The sequence below is a fragment of the Pinus tabuliformis genome, chromosome 3_2 (assembly GCF_031772625.1).
Source record: "Pinus tabuliformis cultivar Carrire ecotype Pingquan chromosome 3_2, CPIR1, whole genome shotgun sequence".
NCBI lineage: Eukaryota > Viridiplantae > Streptophyta > Pinopsida > Pinales > Pinaceae > Pinus > Pinus tabuliformis.
The window spans coordinates 930081385-930101176 of record NC_142302.1 but is presented as its reverse complement, the minus strand read 5'-3'; the positions used below and the strand labels follow the sequence as shown (position 1 = coordinate 930101176).

General features: G+C 35.6%; 1 protein-coding gene across 1 annotated transcript; it reads left to right on the top strand.

Annotated features, from left to right (window-relative positions):
* The first annotated feature begins 2271 nt into the window (after window positions 1–2271).
* LOC149183687 (thiol protease SEN102-like) lies at window positions 2272–5562 on the top strand. Its single transcript, XM_089418783.1, has 4 exons — window positions 2272–2782; window positions 2932–3164; window positions 4995–5141; window positions 5237–5562. The coding sequence occupies exons 1-4, from the start codon at window positions 2311–2313 to the stop codon at window positions 5501–5503; spliced, it is 1119 nt and encodes a 372-aa protein (XP_089274909.1). The 5' UTR covers window positions 2272–2310; the 3' UTR covers window positions 5504–5562.
* The last annotated feature ends 14230 nt before the right edge of the window (window positions 5563–19792 follow it).

Sequence of the window (19792 nt, the reverse complement as noted above, 5' to 3'; positions counted from 1 at the left end):
ATAATTATATCTATTATATCAGAAATTTGAGATTCAAATCCATCAACCATATCTCAGTCATAAGATAAGATTTTTAATAAACATAAACAATTTTAAAACCACACTAATTAGTTTGAAATGTGTCAACAAATGAAATATCATGTAATTTACGCTAAAAAATCTCTCATAAATTATAAAACATTAAAAATAAAATAAAATTATATATAAAAATATGAAATTTATATAAATATAAATAATATTATTAAAAATCAACATAAATTAAAAAATCTAAAATTAAAATAAATTTATATAATTATAACAATTTTAAATTTATTTTAATAAATTTATAAAACATTTTTATATTAAATTTAGCATCCTATAAACCAATTTTAATACCTATCTAACTCAAAACCTATTAAAAGAAGAAAAATCAAAACTACACATTTTAATCCAAATGAAACTTGCAATTATAAACAACATTACAAAACATCAAAACTACAAATTGTAATCAAAGTGAAACATACATTTATAATCATTATATAATACTTAAAACTATGAATTTTAATTAAATTAACACCTGCATTTACAACAATTCTATATATTCGCAAGAGGCAAAGTGTAATCTCTCAGTTTGTGAAAGTGTAATTTAAGTATTTGAGGTGGTGGGATGGTGTAATGATCTCATCTTATTTTATTTTAAGTTGGTTAACTTCAGTTTAAGCGAGGATGGTTTGAATATTAAATAAAGAATATTTAATTTAATTATAAAATATTGTTTTTAAAATTGCGTAAAATTTAGTTAAACATAAGTATATTATAAAGTAATTTAATAGAAAAAGGAATGTAAAATTTAAATTAAAGGTAAACAATCCACAAACCAACTCCTCTCCACCTCACCTCATCCATGATACAAATCAACTCATCTACATGTCACATATATCTCACTAAAAAGCATATTACACTAATTTTTTAAGATGCTAAACAAAATTATGGCACAATGGATGCCAATTATACGGGTGGCTGGCCCTCATAAGAGAAAGATACCATGCCTCAGAATTTTGTCGCCTCCAAATTCACAATTTAAGGTGGCAGCATGAGACCAATGAAGTTTAATTAGGTTATAATTTTATTAAAAAGATAATGGAAATTTTGGTAAGATTTTGAAAAAATTGGATAAAAAAGTTTAGAAATCTAGTTACAGTTGTCAAGCTTCAGAATTTTGGGTGCCCCAAGGATTATTGATGGTGTTGAATCTATTTCCACTATCAAAACATTCAAACACTCTCACGATTAGAGAAGAAGAAGAAATTATTTTAACATCCAAGAGGCTAAAGATAGCCTATGGGACAAATTGTTTCGCCATTTGATCTCTGTGTTCAACCATTTTGTTGTGAAGCCTCACAATAAAAGCTCCCAGCTTCTCGACAAACCCCTTGCTCAATAGAACCACCTGCAAGAATATTTGCATAACTTTCCATGTTGTCTTTGAATGCCTCACAATCTAAAATGAAATGCTTTTATGTTTCCATTTTTCCAAAAAGAACAAAAATACATACTCTTTCTTCCCACACTTCTTTTGGCATTTTCCAACGCCCTGTTTCACAATTAGTGAATTAGTCATTAACTAAACAATAAGAATTTGGGCTCTGCAAGACATATTGGCCCCTCTTTTTGTTGATAATTATGAGTGGGATTAAACTCTTCAATATAGTACTTTTTCTTTCTTCTTAGCTCCTTATCCCAAGTATCCATAACAAGATGTTTTATCTCTTTACAGTTTGTGGGACATATGTTCAAGCAAATACCCCATTAACTAAATCATTTGTTATTTTGCCACATCCAAATACTATTTCTTTTACACAATATGTCGTTAAAGACAACTTTAACCCATCTACCTTTTTCCATCCAAGTAAAAATGTAACCCCTACCAACACATAGTAAGTTCATCTACTCCAACAAGATACCAACCAGGGAAAGCCCTCAAAGGTAAGAGATCAACATTCCATATCCATACATCAGCAGGATACCATGCTTGGAATGTCCTCAAAGGTAAGAGATCAACATTCCATATCCATACATCATTGAGAATTTAAGTGCAGAACTGAAACTTCAAGCCACGTTCATGGTTACGTGATTCAAAAGTCAACATTGGCTTAATTAATACCCATCTGCTTCTTTTTACGCAACAACACCACCTAATTAATGCCACCGGGTTTCGTGCGCCTCACATTCAGTCAAAGCTATTATATAAGAAATTATTCTTCCTCTCACTCTCCACCCATTCACATTATTTCGCTGCATACTCCTGCGAATTTGATTGTTTTTTCCATAATGGGAAGTGTTTCTAGGGCAGCCCTGTTACTGTCCTACATGGCCTTGTGGGCTTTATTAGCGAACGCCTTGGATTCTTCGTTTGGATTTACAGACGAGGATCTCAACTCTGAAGAAAGCCTTCGAGGGCTTTATGATAAGTGGGCACTTCAGCATCGCTCCACCAGAAGTTTGAATTCGGATGAGCATGCCAAAAGATTCGAGATATTCAAAGAGAATGTGAAATACATCGACTCTGTGAATAAGCAGGATGGTCCATACAAACTTGGATTGAATAAGTTTGCAGATCTGAGTAATGAAGAATTCAAGGCCATGCATATGACAACTAGAATGGAGAAGCACAAGAGTCTGCGCCGAGACAGAGGAACACAGAGTGGATCATTCATGTACCAAAATTCCACGAGCCTGCCAGAGTCGATTGACTGGAGGAAAAAGGGAGCGGTAACTCCTGTGAAGAACCAAGGCCAATGTGGTATGAACATAAATTTTACAGAATGAATCTCAATTCACTGATCATGTTTACATATAGCTTTTATATCAATGGTAGATCAGCACATGGTTAGTATAAATGGGAGCATAAGAAATTTAAGAGAATATAATGTTTTTTTCGTCATTTTGCAGGAAGTTGTTGGGCATTTTCAACTGTGGCTGCTGTAGAGAGCATTAACTATATTAAAACAGGGAGGCTGGTTTCTTTATCAGAGCAACAGTTGGTAGATTGCAGTAAAGAGAACGCAGGTTGCAACGGAGGGCTTATGGACTATGCCTTCCAATATATAATAGATAATGGAGGCATCTCTACTGAAGATGCGTATCCTTATACTGCCGAAGCGGGCGAGTGCAGTACAACCAAGGTATAATAAGCGTAAGTTAATATGGGTTTCTGCTTTAAGAAAAGAGCAATCTCAGCAATCTTAGTAAATACTGGTTTGATGAATCGGTGTGAATAAGTTAATATAGATTCGTGCATGAAGATAGATAAATCATAGTAAACCTCGTGAAATGGATTTGTGTATTTTTAAATGGAGTAGAAATTGGTATGGGGCTTAATTTTAGGGTTTTCAATTTTATGTTTTATAATGAAGATTATTTAGACGGTAGGGTCTTGGAAGTCATTAAAAAATTAGTCATTTATTTATTGAATATTTGATAGGTTAGTTTTTTGAATTTAAGATATGCATCTCCGATACTAACACTTTCGTTTTTATATATGATGCATGATACTTGTGTTTAGTGTTTGTTTCTATATTTATATTTAATTTAGGTTAAGTGTTTTTTTATAATTTTTAGAGGGAGATGTGTAAGTTTTTTTATATTTCATATTTCACTTAACATATAACATATCAAGAATCAGTTTCAGTTTATCTTGAAGATGTTTGTGTTTTCTATATTGAATGTAGATTAAGTGTTCTTTTATATTTTTTTAGAAAGAGATGTGTAATTTTTTTTGTATTTAATATGGACTTAACATATAACATATTAAGAATTAGTTTAAATTCATCTTAAATATGTTTGTGTTTTGTGTTTGTTTCTACATTAAATGTAGGTTAAGTTTTTTTTTTTTTGTTTTTGTTTTTTAGTTTTTAGAAAAAGATGTGTAATTTCTTCCATACTTAATATGGATTTAACATATAACATATCAAGAATTAATTTAAATTTATGTTAAACTTTGAACCTATCATGTATATAGAGCTATCAAAATTTGGGAAAATGTTTGCGGTTCTAGGAATTTGATCCTTCTAAACACATGGTGGTTGAAATATTTCAATTGTATGTTGCTCAAAATAAGGGAGACGTACAAATCTACAAGTGTTCAATATGGATTTGACACATGGTATATTAAAAACTAGTATAAATCTATCTTATCTTTGAATCTATCATGCACCTAGAAGGATAATAATTTTAAGAAAGAGATTTGATCCCTCTAGACACATGATAGATCCATTATTAAGATGGATTTTATGTTAGTGTTATCATCACAAATGAAAACAAATTACTATTTATTAACTCTTTTTTCTTAAATTGTGTTAAAATTATTTTCAAAACTTAACTAAAAACACATTGTTTATATATAAAATAGACATTTCTCATCATATCTATAAGTGCTTATATTTCATAGATAAATAAAAGATACAAAATTTTCTTTTATAAGCTAGACCCACAAGAGATTTGAAGTGATGACCTATCACAAAGAATGTCTTAAAAGGACACACATTCATCATCAATCTAAAGCTCCATAGACACAAAATTGAATAATAAAAATATAACTAATTATCACGTCCTTCTCAATCTTCACCATCCAACCACTTAATTATTCATCTTTAATTAAATGAAAACCCAATGACAATATTATTGGTCAAAATAATACCATTCCATTGGAGCTAAATTGATGGGAGTTTATAAAAAATAATTATATCTAGCTCATGGTTAAACTTAAATTGACAAGAGTTTATAAAACTAATTATATTTGATTTTAATGTATATTTTATGAGATTTAATGATTAAGTATATTTGAATTGAATATATATTTGTATAAGTTTTATAACATTAAACATTATATTATAAAAGTTTCGATAAGAGTTTTTAAAATGGTTAGATAATTTCTTAATAATAATAGGTGTAATAATGACGCAATATTATATTTACATGATAGTTTAATCATTGTGATATTGTATTTGATATAGATTAAATCGAAAGCAACAACAATAGTTATTGATGGCTTCGAAGATGTCCCTTCTAACAATGAAGAAGCTCTCAAGAAAGCAGTGGCTCATCAACCAGTGTCTGTAGCCATCGAAGCAAGTGGACAAGATTTCCAATTTTACTTAAAGGTAACTAATCATGATCCTTTACATTGTCTTTAAGGATAACTTGATAAGAGATTAATAATTTAGAATGTACACTTAATTTATTTTTTGCTATATAGGGAGTATTCACTGGTAAATGTGGCACTGAACTTGATCATGGAGTTGTAGTGGTTGGGTATGGCAAGACTCCTGAAGGAATCAATTACTGGATAGTTAGAAACTCTTGGGGAGATGAATGGGGAGAAAAAGGATATATAAAAATGAGTCGAAATATTAAGGCGACTGAAGGTAAGTGTGGTATTGCCATGCAAGCATCATATCCAATCATGAAGGCTAAAGCTCTTGATTTTGAATTAGATGTTGATCACATTAGTGATGAACTATAACTATTGTCACAACAAAAAATTGTATTCCAAGGTCAAAAAAAATGAAGATTCTTTCTTCATTTATGTGTAATTAAGTTTGGCCATTATATTATATTATTGTATGGACGATAGCTATTCTTCACTTGATAGTTAAAAATGTATTATTGTATTGGATTATTATTAATAATATTGAAATAGATTTAAATTAAATTGTTAAATATTTTAGAAATGCATACTTGATATTGTGGGAATAATTAAGATGATAAAGTTGTTTCACCTTTCTAATTACTTTTTCCTTAATACTAAAAAAATACAATATTAAGTTGGATTAATGTTAATATTTTTCTAAATGAAATTTCTCATCTCTAATTCATTATAAAACAACATTAACATTATTCAAGTGCTTAAAACACAATATAGAAAAAAGTTAGAACTTGTACAACTGCACGTACAATAATAAAATTGCATAATTAATATACATTTCACTTCTTTCCCTTTAAAAATTAATCTTCAGTATTTCTCTTTTTTCCTTCCCTCTTTTTAACTTTTTGCCACCTCATTGAAGGAGTCACAAAAGCTAACTATAAATCAAAATATGAAATATTAGGATTCTTACAAGGATCGACTCCATATATTAATCAAATATACCACTTTCACAATGTATTTCATTTTATCTAAAAAGACTTTAGCTACCATGACTTGCTTTGAAGGGAAAATCATTGTATTCATTTCTTCTACTTTATCCCTTTAGAAACGAGTGGATCCACTAATCTATATCTACATGTATAATTTCTTCTACCACAATATAGACTTCTTAAACCCTCCACCTATGCCTAATATGTAATCTAAAATCTACTTAACCGTCTCAACCAAAACCTTCCTTCATCATGCATTATGGTTTCAAAACCCTAAATTTTTCAATAAAATTATTGAAGGAAATATTTTCATTATGCTTGATGTTCTAAATCTTAACCTCTTTATATTATTTTAAAAAGAAAATAACAAGAGTCAATACATCTTCTTCTAGACTCTATCAAACTTCCCTTTATAACTGGAGTAACTAGAGTAAACACAATGGTAATTTTGGTTTATTATGACCCTCAATCCGTTACAATGCTATGTAGTTTGTTTAAAAAAGTATTTTCCATTTTTCAGCTTTTTAATTATAACTTTTATTTATTAATAATGGAAAGGGTTCATAAAAAGGGTTATATATATATATATAACTTTTATTTATTAATAATGGAAAGGGTCCATAAAAAGGGTTTCATATATATATGAAAATTATATTATAGGTTTTGATTCACATATATCAATTTTAAAATACGTTTAATAATAAATTTAAATAAATATTTAAAAAATATTTATTTATTTATTTTTGTTTATTGAAATGTTATTAATAATTTATTAAAATAAATTAAAATACATTTTCAAAATATTTTAAAACATATGTAATAATTAGGTTAATAAGAATGTTTTACTTTACTTTAACACATAAATTATTTTTAATTGTATTTATGAATATTGTTTTTATTTTTTTTATTTAATTTTTAAATATATTTAATAATGAGTATTAGTAGAGCTTATGGGGCAGTTCAATTGGGAATTGTCATGCTATGAAGTATTATGTAAATTGTGAGATTTAAGGTTCAAATCCATGTCATAAATCCATATTTTATTATATATATGTATTTACAATTTCAGATCACATGTGCAAATGAAAGGAAAAGTCTTTAGGAAAGGGCTTGAGAGAGACTTCAAGGAAGGGAAGTAGTCATTTTCATCGAAGTTATTGATATATTGACATCCTACCAAGTTGGGGGCAGGCAATCCTTGTGAGTGTTTACCCCGAAAAAACGAGAGTATTAATAAAAATAGATTATTTGTTTTAATAAAATAATATGAAAATCCTAAATAATTTTGGTAGCTTATGTTAATTAGATTTTTCTAAAGTAGTTACTAGAAATGATATTATTCTTTTCATACAAATTTGATTCTTACATACCACAAATTAAATTCATGATAAATATTTTTTATAATAACTTTGAATCTTATTGTTAAACAATCTCTCAATAAATAAATAAATAAATCAAATTAATAAATAAATCAAATTAATAAATAAATCAAATCCTTCCTTAATTGAAAAACATAAATAAATAAACTTCGATGTAGATAAAATGTACTCTACAAACATTATTTACCATTGCAACATCTCCATTTCATTCTAATATTTTAATTTGAAAATACAAACATATTAAAAAAATAAATGGTTAATATAATATTTGATTTCTTTTGACATGTCATAATTTGGCATTAATTATTTGTTTGGATTGAATTAAGGGAATCTTGAAACTTTGAGACTTAAGCTCGTTAGTCAAATTTGATTGATTATTGATACCTTTATCACCCGTTGTCACAATTTTAAAGAAGAACGTTAACGGACATAAACCTTTTTAAACATTTTTAATTGTATTTGATAGGGAAATTATGTTGTGATGCTCAATTTAGCCATCAAATTCAATCCTTACTCAAGACCACAAAGATTCACGAGTGTTAAAGATTTTCTTTGCAGATTATTGCTATGACCCCAGCGAAGAATATATCTCTTGATAAATATATGGAAATATGTGTCAATCATCAACAGAGGAATAATCCACTTCCACACATGAATCGATTACAAGGATAGAATCTAAAGGGTTTGATGATATGATAAGTCTAGTGATCAAAACTTAACCTTTCCTAATACTTTTAAGGAATTCAAACTTACTTTAGAATGGTAATTCAAAAAACACTTAGAAAAACACATAAAAAAATTAAAATCGCTTGTAATTTTTGAATGATAACCAATATCATAAAATGTTAAAATAAGGGTAAGATTTTTAATAATCTATTAATGTTTTTATTAGCTTGATGGATATGGGTTCATCACATAATACTTACTTTTGATATTTAAATACTTACTTTTAATATTTAAATACTTACTTTTGACATTTAAATACAAAAACCATATCTATTTTAGTTGACTTTTATCTATTTTTTAATAAAATGTATCTTTCTAGAGCATTAAATCCATTACATAATTCACATTTAGATAAATATTCTACTACCATATTGGTATATCCAATATTTTATGTGTCACTTAATGGAAAGTCTCTTATAGAATCTCAAACACCTTGTCTTCGTGAATCCCCACTTGAGTTCATGTATAATCAAAATTGTCGATTCTTGTCAATATGGGAATTGGCATCACATTTAATTTATATGCTTCATGTTTTTTTGATCGAACACTCACTATAATTCCATTTCCTTTGTTACCTTTTCCCTAACTCCTGGCTATGTACGAAACCAAGAAAAATGGTCATAGGTTATGGATGTAACTTGTAATGACAATGGGAGTTTAATAGTAATATTAATTACAAATCAGTTATTTTGAATGACAATTTTGAGTTAAAAATAATAGACAGTAATAAAACCTATGAAATTAATGTCATCTTTCCTTTTTAATGTTCACATACTCCATCTCACTAATAGTACCAATCTCGTTGATTCATAGTTATTTTCTTACAACTATAATGCTATATGTTTGCTTATTAAAATTCATGACACGGTTATGGTTTTAGTAACTAATATGATTGTTATTGTAGCATGTTGATGGGATTCTCAACCACCTAGTATGTATTTCATGGTAGTCCTCACTAATATGATAGATAATGGAAACAAAACACATAACTAAGAATTGAATGTAAATACCTCGACAATGTATCAATATTGCATATAAACTTGTTGAAGCTAATCATAAAGATAATGCATAACTTTTCTTTGCTTCATATAAAACTATTTAAAAATTATGTTTGGGATCAAAAACATTATCTCAAGCTTAGTGAAATTTTCTAACTTCAATGACCTTCATTATGTTTAGAAATGAACTCCCACAAAATGAATCAATGTCACAAAACCCTAAAATGGGATTACAACAATGAGAATTGTAATTTTTTCACCCTTTACAACATCATCAAATCTTCACTCTTTTGTCCAACATAATCATTCCTCTTTTCCTAATGTCATGCATGTTTATTTATCTCGCTCTTTCACTTTCTTCTTCTTGTTTCTGATAACATTTACATAACTGTGACAATACTCTGCAAATATTTTGAGAATTCCCCTTAGTTCTCTTTGTCCCTACCTAATCCCAAGTGCAGTATCCAAGAAGACACATCCTTTATAGCAATATTGTCTGGAATCATTTTTCGGCATTATATGGGGTTCTTAAGAAAATTAAGGAGAAGGTAACATATTTTTTAACTTGAAACTTACGCATTAGGATTATGCCCTAACATCCCACTATTTCATGAATTTTTACACATTATGAGAGATAATATGAACAATCAATCTCATCAACAAAAATAACATACTTAGTGGGCTTGTGTTAGGTCCCTATAATACTAGTGATTCCCCATTACTATTGTCATTGTATCCCTTATTGTTATTGTTGTGCCCCTATTGTCCCCATATTGTTATTGTTGTGCCCCATAGAAGCCCACTATTGTTATTTTTGTGCCCTTATATTATTATTGTTAGGTCGGCTTTGGTTATATTGTGACCCCTTAGACTCCTATATATAGAAAGGAGGTTTTGTCATTTGTATCATCCAAGAATTATTCATTTATGTAATGTAAAGGAGGTTTCCCCCTCGAAATGGCTTATTTTGAAGGTGTTTATCTATATTTTTGTGAGCTAGTTTTATAACATTTGGTATCAGAGCTTGGATTCTAGGGTTTCCCTGCTCCAAACAGGCCATTGTGGAATTTTCGCTATAAATTTGTTTTTGCGACGTTTCAGAAGCAAAAAAAAACCCATTTGAGCCGAAATCGCTCGGAACCTCGGGTCTGAATTTTAGATCTTGTATTGCTATATTGTCGGAGATATGATCCAAGGAAGTTAGGGTTTTTGCAGGATCCCGAATTATATCTCAAACAGGTGACTTGGGGAAAATCGTCGTAACTTTTTGTCTGAGCATCAAATTGAAATTTCACAAAAAGTTACGGAAAGAGGACGGACTGTAATTTTTTGTGTATCAGTTTTAGATCCTAAGGTCAAAACAGTGACACGTGGCACTTCTTACAAGCTCGCTCTACTGAACCAGTCTATAATCAGGTCATCGCGGGAGATTTGGTATAACGCTTCATTGGAGAATTCAATATTGATCAGACTTGAGGGATCAGAAAGAGTACTCAGAGGGTTACCGTGGGAAGCAATTTTAGACCTTGGAGATCCAAAATTACAAAGATACAACAGATTCAATATTGAGATCGTACAAAGTGAAAAAAGGTGTGTAGTGTTTTTTAATTTTTTGCATAAGTTTGATTTGAAAAATTAGTTTGAAGGAATTCAAAGGGCATAGTGAAGCATTATTATTAGTAATTGATGCCCTGAAGAAAGAAAATGAAAACACCTAGTAAGCAACCTGAAATCTCTAGCATGACTCATGAAAAAGAGGAAGAAATACAACATGATATATCAAAATTATGAGACCAAGTGGAACAAATTTCACTCACACAAAAAGTAACAGAAGTTAAGATGGATGGTTTAAAGAAAGACATAGAAGCTAAGATGTATGGCATGGAAGCTAAGATGGATGGTTTAAAGAAAGGCCTAGAAGCTAAGATGGATGGCGTGGAAGCTAAGATGGATGGTGTGGAAGCTAAGATGGATGGCATGGAAGCTAAGATGGATGATTTAAAGAAAGGCATGGAAGCTAAGATGGAATATTTGAAGACAGATTTGACAAAATTTCTACAAGAAATGCTTACTAATGGCGAAAGGGTAGTAAAGGAAACTCATGATGAGAACAAAATAAATGTTAATCATGATTTCATAGACTCTAACGTTGGATCGAAGAACCACCATGTTCGAAAGATCGATATGAGGAAGTTTGATGGCAAGGTGTTATCACTCAGGTTCTCCCTTTTGACTCCTAAAGGGATACGGCCAAGGTAACCACAAACCAACTTTGGACTGCAGGCCCTAGCCTACCTGCAGTCAGAGAGGGCTCTCTCTTTATGATTTAGCTTTGTTGAAAGGGGTGATTTTAGGCTAGATATGATGCACAGGGGTTTTGATTGAGTTTTGGTGGGAAAACTGACACTTTCAGGTAGAGAGGCAGAGTATAGTCTGAATCTTTCAAGCCATTGGGCGTGGAGTCGAGGAGGGGAACTGCTGGTGCGTTTCCTTAATAACAGTGAGGGAACATGGAGCAAGATAGCTGAGGTTGAAGCAATTTTCAGGTTTAAGGGATGGACTGAATGCTAAAGAAAGAGAGGCAGTTAAGAATCTCTCCAACAGATTAGCAGAGAAAATAACAGGGCGCTACCTAGGGGCAGTTAAGAATCCCTAGATAATTGGCCAACACAGGTGAATTGGGGTAGACATGAGCCAGGAGGAATTCAATGTTCATAACTAATTCTTTTAGAGGAAAACATCAAGAAACAGCAGAAATTGAGCATAGAGAGTATTTAAACTAATTCTAGGCTATTCTTTTTTTTTTTCTGCTATTTAGATAATGGCAAACACATAAACAGAGATGAGAGGCACTTATTGCTTCAGGACACAGCGCAGGAATTCCATCTTCAACTCTTCAAAACGTTCATCAGCAACAGACAGTTCGCTCTCCAAGCTTTAAGCAATCTTTGATTACAGAAAAGTTCAGGTATACACAGCGAGTCTCTAGTGAAAATTCTCAATTAACCAACCCTTAAAAACTATACAGAGGGTGGTATATATAGGGCAAAACTCTCTGCAGAGTTCCTTTATTACATCTTGACCTAATTAGGTCATAAAAAATGACTACTTGACCTAACCCTATCCTGAAATAAATACAAAAAAATATCTCGGGCCGTGCTTAGGGCCGATGTATCAAAACTGAATAAATGATGCTGTCCTTGGTGGCTTGCTGCAGTGTTTTCTGCAATAAATGAGTATGGGTTTCTACTTTCTTGCTGTCCTGGTGCTTTGAATGCCTTGATGGTGATTTGAAGGCAAGGATGGGCTGATGCTTATTGATTTGACTTTCTGGGGGCTTCATCAATGTTCAGGTGCCTCGAGCCCCTAAAAAAATCTTAACTGATACTCTCTGGTGTCTTTTCTTCCACTGATACTCTCTGACAAAATCTGGACTGCTGATCTGATGTGCTGCGGGTCTAATCACCAGTAAATGGCCGCTGTTAGGCCTCTGTATCATCTGGAATGATCTTCTGCTCCTTTTGGTGTGCTTTGTGAAGAAAAAAGATCATTTTTGCGCCTTTTCAGGCTTCCTGGGGCCGCGTGGTGAGAAGATTCCTTAAAGATTCCCTGAAGATTCTAGGCGCAAATCGCTCATCAAAAACTGCCTCAGAATTGGATTCCGGGGCTTCAAAGTGCGACTTTTGCGCCTCTGCGCCCAAAAAGTGCTGATGACGTCAGCATTGTACGGCAGGTGACGTCAGCATGACGTCAGCAGGACGACGTGGCGGGATGACATCAGCATGATGTCATCACGTACAGTTGATGACATGGCAGGCACGGTGGCGAGGACACGTGGCAGGAGGCCACGCAGGCAGGTGACTCATCGGGTGACTGGACAAGGGGTTACGTAAGCAGGGTCTATGCAGGGGGTGACGTGGGGTATGACGTCATAGGGCGGTAAGCAGTTTATGGTGCATCGCTTTCAGGGGAGAGCTGTTTTGGAGGGAGGGGCTTCGCCACAGCCCAGCGCCTGACGCGTGGCGGGAGTACGGCGGTAATACCGCCCATCTCCCGGACGCTAAGGTTCGAGCGGTTCAGGGATGGGGCGGCCCGCCCACCGTCGATCTGCGGGGCTGTGGATCGGACGGCCGGCGGACACGAAGGGCGGCAGGTTTAGTGCGGGGTATATGCAGAGTATATTCGTTTTTTAATATTTTCGCGGGTGGGTTAAAAACTTAGGGAATGGGTTTATGTGGGTTTTACAGGCGCGGGCTTAATATTTATGCACAGAAACTTTGGGTTAGGGGCGGAATATGGGTTTTTGAGGGTTTTTGGTTTAGGGAAGAGGTTATTATTCTGACCAGATGTCAGAGTAATCCCTGGACACGGATGGGCTAAAGACAGTCCCAGATGGACTGTGATTTCCCGGACTTATAGAGAATATGGCTATATTGCCAGGGAGGGGTATTTACATAGGGGAGTTTATATACATGATTAAAATAGGGGAAGGGGGAAAATTGTCAGGGAGTTATATAAATAAGTTAATAGTTAATATGGAGATGAAAAGAGGGCGCTAAGGTGTGAGACCTTAGGCCATTTTGGGGAAAAGAAGGCTCACAGATGATGAGTGAGCAGTCCTTGAGTGAAGGAGATCCTCACCAAGGCAAATGTCATGGAGATGATGAAACTGAGAGGCTCAAGCAGATCTTGATCTCTTGGGGGATGTTAGTAAGTGACTTTGGGGTGATGGGAAGAAGGGAGAGGTTAGTGAATTCCAGCCTGAGTACCTCCAACTGAAAAACTGCCTCAAATCGAAAAATGGATTGCTTATCAAAATTGGAACACAACAGTGTCACTTAGACTAGCACACTCTTATGGACACTTCTTTGGCCATCTGTAGCAAATATGGAGCATTGCAGCATGCATAGTACAACATATTTGGCATGTAAAACTGTCGATCATGAAAGATGATTAACCTGCTGCAGCAGGAGGCTAACAATGGCTCCACTTGGGGATGGCTTTTCCTTGTGAAAGGCCAAGAACAACAGGTCAGACTGCCTTGTATTCAGTTGTTGCTGTGTTTTGCAAATTTCCCTTGGCTGACTGCCTTATTGATCCTACCTACCTACCTACCCTAACCAATACTTACTTTGCTGTTAGGTGTAGTGAAATAGCCAATGTAGCCACTTAAGCAATAATAACATGAGTGGGCTTTGCTGCTTGTGCTTGCTGGTGAGACCAACTGAGGTTTTGCAATTTGTTATGGCTTTGTCAATCTTTGAGAAGATCAGGAAGCTACTGACCTCCTTTGCGGTGTTTAAATACTGTACAAAACTGTCCTGCAACATATATATACAATTTCTAGGTTGAATTAAAGAACTGTACAAAGGTTGAGGATCGCTACCATGCCTTGGAGTTGGGAGATCATCGACAACTCGATACTGAGCCGTGCAGCCTGTTGATAGCGAAGAGCATTGATCTCTTTCATCATTCTGCCTGCCAACGGATAGGTCATTTAGAACTTGCAGAGGTGCTTATAATTTATTACAATCTGGCTCGAATAGGACTTGACTGATCTGTGCAGGCTGCTGGTCTTCTTCTTCTTTGAACAACTCAGATGGCTGAAAACAAAGAGGCAGGGGATCCACTTGGATCATTTGGTCATATGCTGCTGCTTCTGGGTCCTCCTCAATCTGATATTCAATGGCTCTTTGGGGCTGCAAAACTAGAGGCAATACCTTTGGAACAATATCTTGATTAACCTCTAGACGGTCAATAGCAACACGCGGTGACACTTGATCATATACAACATGATAGTTATCCTTAATAAATTGAAAAGTTTCAAAACAAAAGGGTAAAGTTCCTTCACTGAAATCAACACACTCTGCGTTTTCTTCCTTTTCTTCATAGCTGAGATGGGCATGTTGATCAATGGGTTCAGGTTGCTGAACCTGAACACTGCTTTCTGCCAAAATAGGGTCTAATTCCTCTGCAAGGCTGATTTGGTCGTTAGGCTCATAATCATCATCATACAGATCATATTTGGGCAGACAATTGAAAGAAGAGAAGCTATTATATTCACACAGTATATCAAGAGAATGCTCCATCATGTATGATTGGATGAATATGTCATCTGTTTTGTGGCAGGTTTGTTCGTGAATGTCACTACTTTCCTGTTGCGAAACAGATCTGTTCTGGTGCTCTGAACATTCCACTTTCATTGTGATCAGCTGCAACATTTCCTCTGTCCTTTGTAACACACTATGAAATCTTTCTTCTTGCTCTGCTTTGCGCTGTTCTTCCCTCCTTCTTAGATTTGCCTCTACGTCCACAGCTATGTCCTGCATCTGTTTCAAAGTGGACGGGCATCTTTCTCTTAAACATAATTCCATCTCTGCGTCAAATGCTCTAGGATATTGCAATAGAGCTAGATCAAGGGAAGGTCTTATATTTAAAGGCATGGACTGATAAACTTGATTGAATCTGTTTGAAACTACTGAACAGATTCATCTGGATGCCTTTCTAAATGATTGTATTCTTCGATGAGCACGAGGAGATTACCTCTGGTCATCCATCTATCAAGGAACAGCTTGGCACACTGCTGAAACTTAGAGATGCTCGCCTCAGGCAACGCTTTAAACCAAGTCCTAGCTTCGCTTTGCAAAGAAAGGGCAAATAGTCTAAGACTGACATCTTCATCTTCCACTTCAAATGTATTAAGATAATCTTCAAAAGCCTGGATATGTTTCTGGGCAGTAATACCATTCTCTCCATCAAATCTAGGGAGATATTCAGGATGATTTTCCGGCAGAGGACCAAGCACAGGAGGCAAAATGAGCGGCTTATATCTTTCAGGAACTTTATGAGGCACGAGAGTATGTACAGGAACTAGAAGACTGGGCTCTATTTTTGGTTCCTCCTTGGCTGTATGATGATCTTCAACAACATTTGAAAGCTGCTGCTCTGATGTGCAAGGAGGCTTTTCAACAACCTTTTCCAAAGGAAAATCATAAAAATATGACATGAAATTGTTTTTAAAGTACAATATACACAGCAAAATCTGGTGCAAGAGAAAGAACATGATCTCTTGGATGATAGTCCAAGTCAAGAGCCTGATCTGCTTATATAATTCCTTCGAGTTCATTTCTCCAGCGGAGTCTTTATTATAAGGATGATATGGAGTCGCCAGGTGGATGAATCAACCTTGACGTGCCTGATCTCTGTCCACCGTCACAGATTAGAGCCGAACATGAAAAACCCTGAAGAAAAGGAACACTTTCTCCAGAAAATGAGGCGAACTGGTCAAAATTGAGGATTTACACTAATAAACACATGATTCACTCCACAGTGGAGTCGCCATTATGTTATCGCTCAGGTTGTCCCTTTTGACTCCTAAAGGGATACGACCGAGGTAACCACAAACCAACTTTGGACTGCAGGCCCTAGCCTACGTGCAGTCAGAGAGGGCTCTCTCTTTATGATTTAGCTTTGTTGAAAGGGGTGATTTTAGGCTAGATATGATGCACAGGGGTTTTGATTGAGTTTTGGTGGGAAAAATGACACTTTTAGGTAGAGAGGCAGAGTATAGTCTGAATCTTTCAAGCCATTGGGCGTGGAGTCGAGGAGGGGAACTGTTGGTGCGTTTCCTTAATAACAGTGAGGGAACATGGAGCAAGATAGCTGAGGTTGAAGCAATTTTCAGGTTTAAGGGATGGATTGAATGCTAAAGAAAGAGAGGCAGTTAAGAATCTCTCCAACAGATTAGCAGAGAAAATAACAGGGCACTACCTAGGGGCAGTTAAGAATCCCTAGATAATTGGCCAACACAGGTGAATTGGGGTAAACATGAGCCAGGAGGAATTCAATGTTCATAACCAATTCTTTTAGAGGAAAACATCAAGAAATAGCAGAAATTGAGCATAGAGAGTATTTAAACTAATTCTTGGCTATTCTTTTTTTCTGCTATTTAGATAATGGCAAACACATAAACAGAGATGAGAGGCACTTATTGCTTCAGGCTGCAGTGCAGGAATTCCATCTTCAACTCTTCAAAACGTTCATCAACAACAGACAGTTCACTCTCCAAGCTTTAAGCAATCTTTGATTACAGAAAAGTTCAGGTATACACAGCGAGTCTCTAGTGAAAATTCTCAATTAACCAACCCTTAAAAACTATACAGAGGGTGGTATATATAGGGCAAAACTCTCTGCAGAGTTCCTTTATTACATCTTGACCTAATTAGGTCATAAAAAATGACTACTTGACCTAACCCTATCCTGAAATAAATACAAAAAAATATCTCGGGCCGTGCTCAGGGCCGATGTATCAAAACTGAATAAATGATGTTGTCCTTGGTGGCTTGCTGCAGTGTTTTCTGCAATAAATGAGTATGGGTTTCTGCTTTCTTTCTGTCCTGGTGCTTTGAATGCCTTGATGGTGATTTGAAGGCAAGGATGGGCTGATGCTTATTGATTTGACTTTCTGGGGGCTTCATCAATGTTCAGGTGCCTCGAGCCCCTAAAAAAATCTTGACTGATACTCTCTGGTGTCTTTTCTTCCACTGATACTCTCTGACAAAATCTGGACTGCTGATTTGATGTGATGCGGGTCTAATCACCAGTAAATGGCCGCTGTTCGGCCTCTGTATCATCTGGAATGATCTTCTGCTCCTTTTGGTGTGCTTTGTGAAGAAAAAAGATCATTTTTGCGCCTTTTCGGGCTTCCTGGGGCCGCGTGGTGAGAAGATTCCTTAAAGATTCCCTGAAGATTCTAGGCGCAAATCGCTCATCAAAAACTGCCTCAGAATTGGATTCCGGGACTCCGAAGTGCGACTTTTGCGCCTCTGCGCCCAAAAAGTGCTGACGACGTCAGCATTGTACGACGGGTGACGTCAGCAAGACGACGTGGCGGGATGACGTCAGCATGACGTCATTACGTACGGTTGATGACATGGCAGGCACGGTGGCGGGGACACGTGGCAGTGATGTGGTAGGAGGCCACGCAGGCAGGTGACTCATCAGGTGACTGGAGAAGGGGTGACGTAAGTAGGGTCTGTGCAGGGGGTGACGTGGGGTATGACGTCACAGGGCGGTAAGCGGTTTCTGGCGCACCGCTTTCAGGGGAGAGCAGTTTCGGAGGGAGGGGCTCCGCCACAGCCCAGCGCCTGACGCGTGGCGGGAGTACGACGGTAATACCGCCCATCTCCCGGATGCTAAGGTTCATGCGGTTCGGGGATGGGGCAGCCCGCCCACCGTCGATCTGCAGGGCTGTGGATCGGACGGCTGGCGGCGGACGCGAAGGGCGGTGGGTTTAGTGCGGGGTATATGCAGAGTATATTCGTTTTTTAATATTTGCGCGGGTGGGTTAAAAACTTAGGGAACGGGTTTATGTGGGTTTTACAGGCGCGGGCTTAATATTTATGCACAGAAACTTTGGGTTAGGGGCGGAATATGGGTTTTTGAGGGTTTTTGGTTTAGGGAAGAGGTTATTATTCTGACCAGATGTCAGAGTAATCCCTGGACACGGATGGGCTAAAGACAGTCCCAAATGGACTGTGATTTCCCGGACTTATAGAGAATATGGCTATATTGCCAGGGAGGGGTATTTACATAGGGGAGTTTATATACATGATTAAAATAGGGGAAGGGGGAAAATTGTCAGAGAGTTATATAAATAAGTTAATAGTTAATATGGAGATGAAAAGAGGGCGCTAAGGTGTGAGACCTTAGGCCATTTTGGGGAAAAGAAGGCTCACAGATGATGAGTGAGCAGTCCTTGAGTGAAGGAGATCCTCACCAAGGAAAATGTCATGGAGATGATGAAACTGAGAGGCTCAAGCAGATCTTGAACTCTTGGGGGATGTTAGTAAGTGACTTTGGGGTGATGGGAAGAAGGGAGAGGTTAGTGAATTCCAGCCTGAGTACCTCCAACTGAAAAACTACCTCAAACCGAAAAATGGATTGCTTATCAAAATTGGAACACAACAGTGTCACTTAGACTAGCACACTCTTATGGACACTTCTTTGGCCATCTGTAGCAAATATGGAGCATTGCAGCATGCATAGTACGACATATTTGGCATGTAAAACTGTCGATCATGAAATATGATTAACCTGCTGCAGCAGGAGGCTAACACAAGGATCTCGTAACATGGATACTACAGATGGAGAAATTTTTCGATCTCCATAATGTGCAAAACACACAAAAGGTATGATCCAAAATGGATCTAGTATAGACTTCTAAGCCTAAAAATATTCCTGACAGAGGAAAATTAAAGTCAAAGGATGCTCTTGGAAATAGTCTCATTACATATATCTCTTCATTCTGAATCTGAAGGCAATTTTAATGGACCAAAACGGACTCCGGATGAAGGAGTTATTGTAAAATGAAAATTGTCCATTGTCCTTAGAAAAGGAGGCAATTTCATTAACCTTCAAACTATATTCAAAATGTTGATTTTTTTGTATAGGCTCACGGGCCAATCCATAGCTGACACATGGCAGGCCGAGATTGGGCCACGTGGCCCTATTTGATTGGTCAAAAAGGAAATCGGGCAATATTATATCGCATCACAAATGTACCAAAGGGAA

Excerpts from the sequence above, each read along its gene's own strand:
- LOC149183687 (XM_089418783.1), top strand. The coding sequence starts at position 2,311 with ATGGGAAGTGTTTCTAGGGCAGCCCTGTTACTGTCCTACATGGCCTTG. Across the intron at positions 2,783-2,931 it reads GAAGAACCAAGGCCAATGTG|GAAGTTGTTGGGCATTTTCA; the intron begins GTATGAACATAA and ends GTCATTTTGCAG. Across the intron at positions 3,165-4,994 it reads GCGAGTGCAGTACAACCAAG|ATTAAATCGAAAGCAACAAC; the intron begins GTATAATAAGCG and ends TATTTGATATAG.